This window comes from Melozone crissalis, unplaced genomic scaffold (assembly GCF_028551555.1).
Source record: "Melozone crissalis strain CALT ecotype California unplaced genomic scaffold, PUWL_Pcris_2 ptg000036l_1, whole genome shotgun sequence".
Lineage (NCBI taxonomy): Eukaryota > Metazoa > Chordata > Aves > Passeriformes > Passerellidae > Melozone > Melozone crissalis.
The window spans coordinates 21852340-21866097 of record NW_026535814.1 but is presented as its reverse complement, the minus strand read 5'-3'; the positions used below and the strand labels follow the sequence as shown (position 1 = coordinate 21866097).

General features: G+C 47.2%; 1 protein-coding gene across 1 annotated transcript in view; it reads left to right on the top strand.

Moving 5' to 3' along the window:
- MYO5B (myosin VB) overlaps positions 1-13758 on the top strand; it is a 144451-nt gene that overhangs the window by 79135 nt on the left and 51558 nt on the right. The window contains exons 16-18 of the mRNA XM_054283409.1: positions 2441-2590; positions 3189-3286; positions 8634-8720. Coding sequence (XP_054139384.1) covers positions 2441-2590; positions 3189-3286; positions 8634-8720 — 335 coding nt within the window. The remainder of the gene's footprint in view (positions 1-2440; positions 2591-3188; positions 3287-8633; positions 8721-13758) is intronic.

The following is a 13758-nucleotide window of genomic DNA, read 5'->3' as shown; positions in this document are numbered from 1 at the left end:
GATCTGCTCTTGCTGCCCCTAACCCCTGTTTGCCAGCAGATTCTTACCCTGGTATTTTTGCTTCTTGCCTGCCATTTGCCCTCCAGGGCTATAAACAATTAGAAACAATTTTGTTTTGCTGTGAAAGGCAACCTGGTCTCTCTGAACCAGCAAAAGCAGCAGTGGCAGTGCTGACTCTGCTACCCAAAAGTGTAAATTTAACTAAAGCTCAGATTTGTGCTGTGAGGACTTTGTCCTGTCCTCAGAATCAGGCTGGCACACAGCATTCCCTGCTTTCTTCTTTGCATTCCCGCTAAAGCAGCACAGAGGGCAAGGAGAACACTGTATTTAACACAGCAATGACCTGGGCACCTCTCTGTCAGCAAGCCATCGCTGATGAAACATTCCCACCAAGGCAGAACTGCCTTCTGCTAATTAGAATGCAATTACTGCCATCAACAAGATGGTGAGAGAGACTTTATAGAGCGTTTAATTAGTTCTGTAAGCGCTGGTCAGCTAAAACAGTTGAGAGCTGATGTTCTTTGAATTAAGGGAAATTATTTGAATGCTGATTGAAGGCATAAGGACATGCTGTGAAGGTATTATTTTCCAGGTCTCTGTAATTACAAATAATGCACCAGTGGCTTTGACCCTGCCAGCTGGGGAGGAGGGATCTGTCCCTCTTGCTTATGCCCCAGAATGGCTCCTGCTAGAGATGGTCCCAGTTCCACCAGGTTTGCATCATGCAAGCTGAGAGCTTGGCTCTGAGATCCTTCCCCAGGAGCAAACACTGCTGTTATTAATACCAACTGGATGGAGAGATCAGAGGCACTCCCAGCTGTGTTGAGAAAATATTTTGAAACTCCAAATTACATCCAGAGGCTTTACCACATTGTCAGGTGTGAGGCAGTAATGCAGAGCCTGTGTTGGATATCTGCATTAGTACATGTGTCATCCATACCTCCCGTGCTTGCAGGAGTCAGAGCATCCCAGATGGTGTTGTGTCATCCCTAACAACTGTTAGGATATCATTTTCTAGGGATAGAGGGCCAGGTGAAGAAGGAGAGAGCCTTTATTGTGGTAGGAGTTGAGTGAGCTGCAGAGATAGCAGTGAAAGCTGAGTGTGAAGCAGATCCTTAGCTAGTGCAGTCATGGAGCCTGCAATAAATTTGCTCATGTAATGCAAATAATTTCCTTCCCACAGTGTTGTTGAGGCTGCTGTCCTAACAAGCTGTGAGAACATCCCACAGGACAGGGCTGGAAGTGTTCCTGTCTCAGCCCAGGGATGTGGCAGAGAGCCAGGCAGCCCTTCACAGCACAGGGCTGTCTGTTTATGTCTAAAAAGTGGTAAACCACAGCACTCTTGCTGGGATCTTAATGGAAATGCAACCAGGCTGGGCTTTTGGAGGAGCCTGAGGTGGGGGCAAGAGTGCTCGGCAGCTGCCACTGCCTTGTGCTCGTGGTTTTGGGGTGGATGTGTTGGGCGTGGTGTGCCATGGATGTGGGGAATGCGGTTCTGTCCCTCAGGTGCTCCGGCATCCCTGCTGCTGGGAGGCCCTGTGGGTGCTTTGGCAGGAGCCCAGCTCAGCTGGTGAGACATGACATCCCACCTGCTGGCAGAGAGGGCTTTTTTACATTTAAGGATTTCCCCTTTGAATGTAAGTGCAGCTGTGGCAGTAGCCAGTGTGGGTGTGTAGATGGATTCAAGATGTGAAAATTCAACCGGCTTGCTAACCAGACCAGGTTTATGGTGGCTTACTTAATATTCAGGTTCCCCAACCTAATGTAAATCTGAATATCCTGTCTCCTAAATAATAATAATAAAAAAGGCATTAACTGCCTTTGCCAGCTCACCTGTTGTTTGTGAAGCAGAAATGTGGCTGCTGGCTTCCCAGAAATCCCAGGCTTAGGATCTGTTGAGGTAGATGTGGTGCTTGTAGGGTTGTGGGATGGTGGTGCTACCCTGGAAGGTGGGTCATTAGGGAGGAAGTGTTTGTGTCCCTTAATTTTTTGAAAAGCAAGGGTGTCTCCGGGGCTGTGGTGGGGCCTGACTGCAGCCTGTGCTCACAGGAGATCCTGTGCTGGGGTGTGTGCTGTGTAGGGAGCATCCTTGCTGGGGCAGGGCTGCATAAACACCCTGAAACAAAGCCTTGGGAGCAAGAGTCACCTCCTGTCCAGGAGGTTTTGTGCCTTGGCAAGACCTCAGCAATCCAGCCTTGTTTCTTTTTAGGTTAGTTTGATTTAATGTGCATGTTTCAAGGTTTCATGACCTGCAGCACAGAATGGTCAGCTGTCCTGCTGACATGGTTCATGTAGACAACTCCTCTTGCTTTCACTTTCTTGCCCTTTTTCCCCTTCCAGGTTTAGGATGAGTGAGGAATGGCCTGAGCAGTGGGAGCTGGGTGGGTTCATTCCCCAGCGAACAGGGCCAGAGGTGCTCAAGTGTTGCCTTTTGTTTCAGTATCAGATGGTAGCAGACTTATTCCAGGAGGACAAGGACACTGTGCCCGCCACTGCTGTGGCAAAGAGAACAACCCGGATCAACGTGCGCTCTGCCAAGCCAGCCTTCAAAGCTGCCAACAAGGAGCACAGGAAAACAGTGGGACACCAGGTAATGGGAGGTCTCAGGGAGTCAGTGACAACAGAACAATCCAGTTAATACCTTGTTGCTTCAGTTTGAAGCAGAGGTAAATAAAAAGCTGGGTGGAAAGAGACTTTCCCATGATCTCTGTGTTCAGCTGTTGTGTTTTGGATGACTTCTAGTGGTGTCTCTGGAACAGCAGGATTGAGAAGTCTTGGCTGAAAGCAGCTGGGAGATGGTCTGGGGAGGGTGGAGACTCTGGGATTCACTGGATGGTGTCCCAATATACTGTGGAGCCTTTAAACTGAAACAGCTTCAGAAAAGGAGCATTTTCCCCCCTATGGGCAGTCAAAAAGTTCAACAGGGGCACAGAGAGGTTGTGCTGTCTCCGTCCTTGGAGATGTTTAAAGACCCAACTGGGCAGACTCCCGAGCTTTATTGCTCCTGACTCTTTGAGCTGGAAGCCCTCAACCCCACAGTGTCTTCTCTGAATTCCCCCTGCCTGTGCTGGGTCCATGGGGAGGCTCACTCCGTGTCACACCCACAGGTGGCTTGTGGCACTGCTGGCTGGGGCTGCAGGGTCACAGCTCCTCCCTCCCTCCTCCAGATGAGTGGTTTTGTCTTTCAGTTCCGCAACTCCCTGCAGCTGCTGATGGAGACCCTGAACGCCACCACCCCGCACTATGTGCGCTGCATCAAGCCCAACGACGAGAAGCTCCCCTTCAAGTAAGTGGCCCTGCAGATCACAGAATCACAGAATAATGAGGTTGGAAGAGATCTCTAACATCATAGAGTCCAGCCTATGCCCTAACACCTCAGCTAGACTACAGCACCAAGTGCCATGTCCAGTCTTTTGTTAAACACATTCAGAGATGGTGATTCCACCACCTCCCTGGGAAGAGCATTCCAGTGCTTTATTATTCTTTTGGTGAAAAATTTTTCCTAATATCCAGCCTCTACCTTCCCTGACATAGCTAGAGGCTGTGTCCTCTGGTTCTGTCAGTGCTACCCGGTGGAAGAGACAAACCCCACCTGTCTGCAACCTCCCTGCAGGAAGCTGTAGAGAGCAATAAGGTCACCCCTAAGCCTCCTCTTCTCCAGGCTAAACAGCCCCAGCTCCTTCAAACGTTCCTCACAGGGCTTGTGTTCCAAACCCCTCACCAGCCTTGCTGCCCTCCTCTGGATGTGCTCCAGCATCTCAACGTCCTTCCCAAGCTGAGGGCCCAGAGCTGGACACAGCACTCAAGGTGCAGCCTCAGCAGTGCCCGGTACAGGGGCAGAATGAGCTCCCTGCTCCCGCTGGCCACACCATTCCTGACCCAGGCCAGGAGCCACTGGCCTTCTTGGCCACCAGGGCACACTGCTGGCTCATGTTCAACCGGCTGTCACCAGCACCCCCAGGGCCCTTTCTGCCTGAGCACTGTCCAGCCACACTGTCCCCAGCTTGGAACGTTGTGGGGGGGTTTTGTGGCCAAAATGTAGAACTTGGCCCTTGGACTGATTAAACTTCATGCTGCTGGACTCTGCCCATCCATCCAACTGATCTAAGTCTCTCTGCAGAGCCCTCCTTCCTTCCAATAGATCAACACAAGCTCCCAGCTTAGTGTTGCCTGCAGATTTACTGATGAAGAACTCGATGAGCAGATATGCTCAGCTTTATGGTGGCAGGGCATGCTTTGGGCTCTTCCTCCTGCTAAAGAGCTTCCCTTTCCATTTAATGTTGCTCCTGAAGATGGAAGGTCTGTGTGGGTTGCTGGAGTCACCTTTTTGGGTTTCAGCATGGGAGGTTTGTGCCTCTGAAATGAAGCCAAATTCAGGTTCTAATAATTCATAGAAATGCTCTGCTAATAGTGAGCGTCCTTGCTTTGCAGTGATAGGGTCTTCATGCAGTTTTTATCTTAGACTTGCTTTGATTTAAATAATTATAGTTCCAAACAGTGACAAGAGAAGGAAATGAAAAAGAAGAGATAAGTAGTGGGCTTGTAAAATGAACAGAAATATCTTGGTGCTTCCAAAATAAATGTAGAAAAAGTAAAGATGTGGTTTGTATCAACTCCAGGCAGGTGAGCAGCTGAAGCAAAAGGCCAGTCCTGATCTTTGTCCATAGCTCAGAGACGTATCACAGGCAGCAAACTCTGTGAGCAGGTAGTTTTTAGCCCTGTTTGACCTCTTGGTCATGGATTTGTGCCCAGTTTTCTTCTCTGTAACTCCAGAAAAGCTTGGCCATTAGTATGCAGGGACCTTACAGATATGATGTCCTTGAAAGGCATCAAGTGCAGGTGGTGACCTTTAAGGAAGAAGGTTGTAAATGTAATCCAGCAGCAGGGAGGCATTTCCCTGCAGCTGATCTGATGCAGGCTGAGTGCTCCCAGTGAGCACAGTGCAATTTAGGAATGCAGAGACAGCTCCAACAGTGTCCTGGAAGGAAGGCAGAGCTTCTCTAAACAGACTCACCCTTGGTCATGATGTGCTGGGAGAGATGTATCCACCAGGAAGCTTCCTGGCTTGACTCTTCTGCCCCTGCTAACAGCAAAGTGAGGGGTATTAATCACTGCAAGACATTCAGAAACTGGTTTCTATTTACCTGATTCCTTAGATGAGTAGTTAGCAGCCCTGGAGAAGGATGGCTGTGATGGGATCTGTGTTCCTGTGCTGTGCTGATCTGTTTCACACACCATCCTGGAGGAACTGCATGTGCTTGGGCCTTGGTCTCCTCTTGCCTTTTGCAGAGGGTGTTCATTAAGTGAAATTCAGGATTACACTGTGTGATTGAAAATTTTCTTTAGATGAAGCACAAAATTATTCTCTGACTTGCTGTAGTGAGAGTGTGGTAGATGCTCTGTGTGATGAAGTGGTTTCATCTTTCCAGTGGGTCTTTCCAGGACTCCATGTCCCTGCTTAGCTCTCCTTTCAGCTCATCCCTCTTCACTTCTCTGCCTTTGAACTTTCAATTTTTCATGCGATGCTCAGGATACAGTTAATATAATTCCATGGATGTGCAAACTCCTGGTTTTCAGGGGGCAGTAATTGAATGAACTCAGTTGTATCCCTAAGATATTATGGGTAGCAAGCACCAGGAGGATAATTCTGCCAGTGCCTGCTCCTACTCCAAGTGATGGCTCTGCCCAGTGTGATGCTACTATTGGTGAATGTCCCAGCTCAGGATTTTGGGAACAAATGACAGGCCAAAATAGACACAAGGATGGTTCTGGAGGAGGTTGCTTTAGGTTGTGGTGATGGGGTTGCATCCTCATCCGCAGGGGGTTCAGGTGTCTCCTGTGGCTGGTTCTGCAAGAGCCTCTCCCCCCTCACCCCTCATGGATTGCTTAATTGGCATGGTCACCTGGGGATCGTGGTCAAGGTTGGTCTTGCTGCCACCAGCTTGAGGAATTTGTATCCTTAGCCTGGCTCAAATAAAGTCACAGAATCCTGGGAGCACTGAGGCTGGAAAAGAGCTCAGGATCATGGAGTCCCAGCTGTGCCTGATCCCCGCTGTGCCGCCAGCCTGGAGCACTGAGTGCCACATCCTCAGACATCTCCAGGGATGGGCACTCCAACACCCCTCTGGGCAGCCCCTGCCACGGCCTCACCTCCCTTTCCATGGGGAAATTCCTGCTGCTGTCCAAGCCCCAGCCTGAGGCCGTTCCCTCTGCTCCTGTCCCTGTTCCCCCCGGCTGTGCCCTCCTGTCAGGAGCTGTGCAGAGCCACAAGGGCCCCCCTGAGCCTCCTTTGCTCCAGGCTCAGCCCCTGCCCAGCTCCCTCAGCCTCTCCTGGGGCTCCAGCCCCTGCCCAGCTCCCTCAGCTGCTCCTTGTAGTACTTTTTTATGTGTTAAAGTGGGATATAGAGACACATGCTGGAAAATGTGCAGTGCTGAGAAGCATTTGTGAAGTGAAAGATCATCAGCATTGCTCCACGTTAGCACCCAAGTGTCTGCAGCGTGCAGAACACTCGGTGTTTTGTTTGTTGTTCAGTGAGAAAGTAAGTTTCCTCTAAAACATAACATTTTTCGGCTCACAAGAGCATTATGTTTTTACTAAAATGAAAAGCTTTCCCTGGAGAACAGGGAGGAGGTAATGGCAGCTCTTCAGTACTTAGAGGGGCTACCATGAGGAGAAAGCCATGCTCTCAACAGTGGTGTGTGGTGGGAGGAGGGAGCCAATGGCCCCAAATTTACACGGGAGGTTCAGACTGGACATGAGTAAACCTGTTTTTTTTTCTCCCTGAGGACAGTCTGTCAATGGAGCAGTCTGCCTGTGAGGTTATTCAGCCTCCATCTCTGGAGGTTTCTATCAGTTTTCATTGGCTAAACCCCTGGGCCATGGGTCTGCCCCCACAGCTGTCCCAGTTTTTGAGCATAGGGGGTTGGACTGGCAGGTTCCTCAGGTCTCTCACACCCTGCATTCCTACTCACAACATGCTGAGAAGATAAAATCTGTAATGGGGCTGGAGGGTGTCAGGCTCCCATCCTGGGACACCTTGCTCCATGCAGGGGTGTCTGCTGCATCTGACTGCAGGCTGGGACTGAGGTGAATTCCTGCTGGAGAAGACTTCCAAAGAGAGATGTGCAAGGGGAATGCCTGACTTCAGGTTGTTCCTCTGTCAGTTTTCCTTTTAGGTTCACTTTCAGGCAGGGCTTGGGATCTTTGATTTGGGTTTCCAGGCCAAAAGCAACCTGCCAGGTGCTTCTACCTACCATGGCAAGGAAAAGGACTTTGTAATAAGCTGTATTGTCCCACTTTTAAGATCTTAATTTCAGCATTAGCCCATAACTGGAGGTGCTGCTGGCAGATGACTGCAGCCTCTCTGGTGGCTGCATTTCACCCCCACTGAGCAGGGCTTTGCTGCTTTGCAGAGTTTCCCTTGGATACCAGAGAAATTGCCCTGGCATCTTCCAGGACTGACGCTTACCTGTCGATCTGCCACTCCTGTTTATTATTTATTGTTATGGAAATTGCACCCTTGTGGGTTCTTCCTTGAAGTGAGTGACAGCCCAGACTGATTTTTCACCCTGCACAGTGTTGGTGGTGTTGCAGTGAATAACTTGCTTGGAGACTTGACAGGTCCAGGGAATTAAAAAAAGCACAGAGAGAGAAGAAGGAGACTATTTTTCATGCTGCTTTTGTACAGAAGAGAGCACGAAGAATTATTCATGTAATCTTGACTTGCAGGTGTAAATATTTTGAGCTTTCAGAAAGGGAAAAATACTGGCATTATACAAGAAGCTTTGTTCTGGAAACCTCACACAGCTATGGACATTGCATCATGTGAGACTGAGCTTGATGCAGGGACCTTTTCCAGTGCCTTCCAGGGCTGGAGAGCTGTGACCTCCTTGTGCATTCAGAGTCAGGGTGGAAGGAGGGAGCGGCCATGGGGGATGCTGGTACCTGGACTCACTCTCTGCAAGCATGGTCTGAGCTTGGAGTGAGTTTTTGCCAGGAACTGCCTGGGTATTCAGCTGGAAGTTGCCATGAGTTTTTTTTTGCCACAAATTCCTGATAGAAATGAGATGCCAGTGGTAAGGGATGATGCAAGCTTTAAAGAGGAGGGCAGAAACACCTTGAATTTCCACATGGTGCCTACTTAAGTCGTTAGTCTGGAACATGACCACCACTGTTCTTGTAAGACTTAGTCTAGAAACTTGTGGGACCTATTAATTACCTGATTTGGGTATGGAATTGAATATATCAGACTTATTTTGCTGTTGAATTTGATTTCTGTAAATATGTTGTTACCCCAACAGCTGGTTCACCAGGCAGCTTGTGGTGGGGTAGCCTGTTCCCTTCTTTATTGTGATTGTATTGCTTTACAAAGCCAGGTAGATTCTGGCTGTGGGCACTAATTAATTGCAGCACATGGTCAGTCTATCCCAAGAATACCCCTGGCATTGATAGCAGGGTGGGAGCAAGGTTTCAAGCAACTTGGAAATCAGACCTTTGCGACATGCAGAGAAAAGGTGTGACATCTGTGCAGCCTGTTCCCAAAGCCAGGCCCGGGGTATGCTGAGGTTTCAGAGGCAGTGGCTGTGGGCTCCCTTTCACTGTGTGTTAATGTCTGTCCTAAATCTGATTGCAGGTTTGATCCGAAGAAAGCAGTGCAGCAGCTGAGAGCCTGTGGAGTGCTGGAGACCATCCGGATCAGTACGGCTGGCTTCCCATCCAGGTGCTGGGCTGGGAATTCCCTGGGCTTGTGCTGCTCCTGCCGCTTACCCAGCAGGTTCATTGTGCCCAGGGCCAGGCTGGATGGGGCTTGGAGCACCCCTGGACAGGGGAAGGTGTCCCTGCCCATGGCAGGGGTGGCACTGGGTGAGCTTTAAAGACCAAACCCTTCTGGGATTATCTGACGTGAGGGAGGTAGAAGAAAATACTTGTGTTGGCAGGACAATGTTTATTTAGGTTTGCTTGTATCCAGGATTGATTTTCTGCTTTTTATATATTTTTTTTTTCATTTTGCCAAACTCCCATTATGTCCTGGGCTCCTCAAGTGTAAGAGATTCATTGTCAAGCAAAGAGCTGCAAAGTGGGCATGACAGAGAGTGTGTTGTGCTGTGTCCAGTGCTCCAGCTGCTGCTTTCAGTCTGGTCCTGAGAGGTAATTTGCTCTCATGAAACCTCTGAAAAAGCTGATGCCTGGCAGACAAAGGAATCCAGTTTGGATGGATGCTGTACCTAGGTGAAAACCAAGTAACGAAACAACTCTGGAAGCAAGCACTGCCCTAAAGCACTTCTTCACTGTTTGCCTGAAGCCTCTTCCACTGTTCAATTTGATTTTCTTTGTGTGTGATTTTTTCTTCCCCCTGGCTTCAGACATCTGCTGCAATCCTCATTTCAGCCAAAAAAAAATTCTGATTCTATTTTCAGAGAAAGAAAATAAGGGTTGTAAATTATTGTTGTAGAATTTCACAGAGCACATCCAGAGCATCCTAGGCTTCAAACTCTTGCATCATAAAAAGGAGGGTTATGGGTGGTGTGCTCCTGCTGATTAAGATATAAAATTCAAAAGAGGTTTTTAAGGCCCAATAAATCAGAAAAAATAGACTATACATAAGTCCTGAAGATGACAAGGGCAAATAATTCTAAAAATGCATCAATTGCATTTTAGTGCCAAGCAGCTTTGTGTTAATGTCAGCAAAGCCATCAGCCCTTCTATATGGAACAAAGAAGTCATAAATATGCTCGGTGAAGTGTTGGCTAAGCGTGATGTGGAGCACCATGAGCAGCCCCCTGTCCTGCATTTTGGGGAGGAGTGTGCTGCTCTCACCTCCTGAAAAGCTGCAGGGGCTTCTGGCAGCCGAGGGCAGCAGCTGCAGGTTGAGGTGGCTCTGTCACCTCTGCTGGCCAGGGACCTCTGTGGACAGGTCACAGCTGGTCTTGGGGTCCTCCCTGACCAGCTGGGTCCAGCAACTTAAGGAGGAAGAAGGGAAAACAGAAGGAGAAGAAGAAAATACTCATGGAGCCCAATTTCTCTGTGTCCGCTGCCAGTACGGCAGGGTGCAGATCTGGGCCCTCATGCTGGGAGTCTGACCCTGTTAGAAGACCCAGCATCACCTTTGGCTCTCATCTCCGAAGTCTTGAGGACTTCTGAGGAAGCAACCAGTAAAAGCTGCTTCTTCCTTAATTGATCCCTAAGCCACGGTGGGAATCAAAAATTCCAGCCCATGGGTGTTTTTCACTCCCATCTTTGTAGCCAGACCAAATCTGTTAGTCCTTGCAGTAAAAGCCCTGAAGCAATGAAAAATGGGGGTTTTTTCACATGGAAAAGGCCAGAGAAATGCAGTTCTTTGCTCCCCAAGCAAGCAGTCACACTGCCCAGTGCAGTCTGAGCCCTGGCTTTGCCATGGGGGGTCCTGGGAGAGTCTGGGGAGCTCTGACCTGAGCGTTGTGTGTTTTGTGAGGTTTGTTACTGGTCTTACCATGGCTGCATGGAACACACCCTGTTCCTCTCCATTCATGATTATCCTACAGATTTGTAGCATTTTCCCATTTCTGCTCACTTAACTGCAGCTAATACTCCACAGCACTAAAATCAATGTGAAATCAGTAATGGGGAGGGGGAGCAGAGGGGAGAAACCACTGCAGCACCTGGACACCAGCCAGGATCTATTGACAGCAAAGAATTGGCCAGTACAAGAACCACTCCACCCTTACAAACTAAAAAGTGATGCTCTCAGCTCTGCTTGCATGCTTTTGGTTGTGAGATCTTTTCCCAGGACGCTAGGAATACAGAACTCTTCCTTCACTGCAACTTGTCAGCTCTTGTTCTTCTTCCAGGGACAAAAAAAAGGGTTCAAAAAGCAATTTCAGCCTTTCAGAGTGACCTTCTCCAAAGTTTGTGATTCTTGAAGGACACATATTTGTGTATTTTAATATTTCTAGGATGTAAGTGTCTATAGGAGCAGCTCTGCACCAAATAGAATACTCACTTTGGGCTCCCATAGTTCTTCATCTTCCTTACTCAGAAAATTCCAATCTTGAAGATCCAGACCCAGGAGCTGGACAATGTCATTGAAAGATTGTGAATAATCTGTGTCTTTATATTGACTTTATGGACCATCTTGGGAAAAGATGCTTCCACAGGATCTTGTTTTGTAGGAAAAGTAACAGACTTTTAGTTATTTCTGCAGTTTTACATGTGATATCTCTCGGTTTTCATCACAGTGAGCATTGATTATTCCTCTGTATTTCCTTATATATTAAGACAGGTTGAATTTATATTGCTTGATTAAGGATAAAACCGAAAAGGACAGTCATTGCTTTAAATTTAAACCTCTTGTGAAGGCTCTAAATTTAGAATACTTTAAAATAATCGCAGAAAACTTGATCTTTGTGACTTTCACTTCGCTCAGGTGTAAGCAATTTACCCATAAAGCAACAGGGAACTTCCAAATTTGTTTATCTCAAGGTAAGTTTTATCCAGAAACAATAGAAGAACTCTTGTTTTCATCCTGTAATGTTTATTTCTGAATATATTCCAGCACACTGTCACTAGAGTAGCTTTCTGAGGGTGATGTGACTTTGATTCAGAGATCTCTGGATAAATCCACCCGCTGCTGAAGAATTCAGTGTTTTGAATCCTTAATAATTTTTTTACCTCTAGAAAAAGAAATAATTTTTAATACAAGTGGTAGTTGTTCAAGCTGTGTAAGTCTCAGGAATCTGAAGCCTGGGACTCCCCACTTAGGGTGTTCCTAGGTTTATTTTACCATTTCCATGGTAGGCTGCGCTCAGGCTGCGCCTGAAATAAATTGGAAATGTATCATTTGCTTTGAAATGTTACTCAGCAGTTAAGAAATCTGTGTCTGTTAGCATGTACATAAATGACTGTGATGAATGGAGTGTCTGAGGTGTGTAGGTAGTAAATCTATCATCAGCTTCCCTGGGTAAAGCGTGGAAGATGTCTCTGTGCTGTAAAACCATTCATCTTCCTTACAGAAACTGGCTGCACAGAGATGAGTCTGTTGAGAACTAATTGCTGCACATCTCCATGAATAGCAAAATAATTCTTTAAACCAAGTTTTAAAATTGGTTCTGTCAAAACTGTACTTTTTTTTTTCTCCCTGCTGGTTATGGTGGTTTCCAGTCAGTGGTCCAGCAGCAGTGTTGCCCCACTGTGCCATCACTCTGAATTGCCTCATCACTGCAGTTCTCTCTGAATTACCCTCTTTGTAGTTGTTATGTATTTATAGTTTAAGTATCCTTGGCATTTGGCTGCTTCCTCTGGTCGCTGGAGCACACTGTCAGATTCAGCATTTTTGTATCAATTCAGTGTGAAATCCCAGCTGCTAAACTCTATAAATATTAAACATTTATAATTGAAAACTATCATGGACATCCTTGATGTATAATTTTTTTACAGAATGTGCCTTTAGCTGTCTGGCTGTCATTTCAGGATAACAAGACCTATAAATTGCTTTGGCTACCAACAGTTCTGTTTGCCCACACCCAACAAAGGTGTAATATGTAAATGGAGGGGCTTTCCCCCCCTCGTTTTTCCCTTTGAATATATTCCAGCTAATTTCAAGCCAGGCCAGACTGCATGTTTTAGAACTAATTGAAAGGCAAATCTGTTCTGCTGCAGTAAACAAGGCAAGAGAAATTTTCTCCCTGAACTGCAGCTTCTAAAATAATTTCATGTCAAATCTTGGCTCTGAGATTGAACCTGCACTCTTCCAGACGTGTTCCGACTCCTCTGAAAAGATAAATATCGCCCAGCTCCTTCCTGCTTAATATATTGACCCCTTCAGAGGAGGGTGCCTTGTGGTGCTGCCAGGATTTCCCACACAAAACTGAGTTTGCTCAGCACCTGGGATGGTCTTGGGTGAATTTGTTTGCTCTGAGTGGAAACATTTCACGTTCAGTTATTTTAGGGTACCAAAAGAAACCATATTATGGTTAAGAGTTGGAAGCTTTTTTGATCTATAACACTGCTTTCTGCTGTTCACTCAGTGCAGCTGGCACAACATTGCTGAAACAATGGGTTGTGGATATTTTGGGCAGTTGTTGACTGCTTGGAAAGATGCTTCTTGGAAGCTTCCTTGGAATGTCAACCCCAGTTTCCTACCCACGCTCTCCCTTCAATTTGGCATTGTAATAAACACAGCTGGCTCTGCTCAGGTTCATAAACCCTTGATTTTGGACAGGAACGGCCCCTTTGCTTTGCACCTGGCTGCATTTTTGTGTAAAACATCCAAATCTGGTTGCTTAAACTACAGAAAAAAGATTACTTCATCTGTGGCATGTGCTATGTCTTATTCCCTCTGTTTCCTGTAGGTGCCAAAGACTTTGCTGGGATGACCAAGCCTCAGGCTCTCAGCCAACCATCCTCCTTGCTGCTTGAGCCCAAGGAGGGTTTTTTTGCACAGGCATAAGTTATTTTTCTGCATTCTTCCCTTCCCTTTATTGCCTTTTCCCCTTAGTGACCTGTGCTGGCATCAAAGCAAAATTCAGCTGTTTGAGGTTGGCTTGATCTCAGTTTGAGTAGCATCTGCCCAGTCCTTTGTGCCTCCTTCTTCCTGTTTCTCAGTTGTGCAGGTACAAAAATGCCCTGGTTCCATCTCTTTTCTCTGCATCACTTATCTGGATCTTAAAACTTGATAATAATGATACAGATCTGTATTTATTTAGTGTCCCTTGGTGGTTTCCAGCCCTCAGCACTGAGGCTTGCCCATGCTGTGTGTTGTGTGGCAGCATACTAAGCACCTG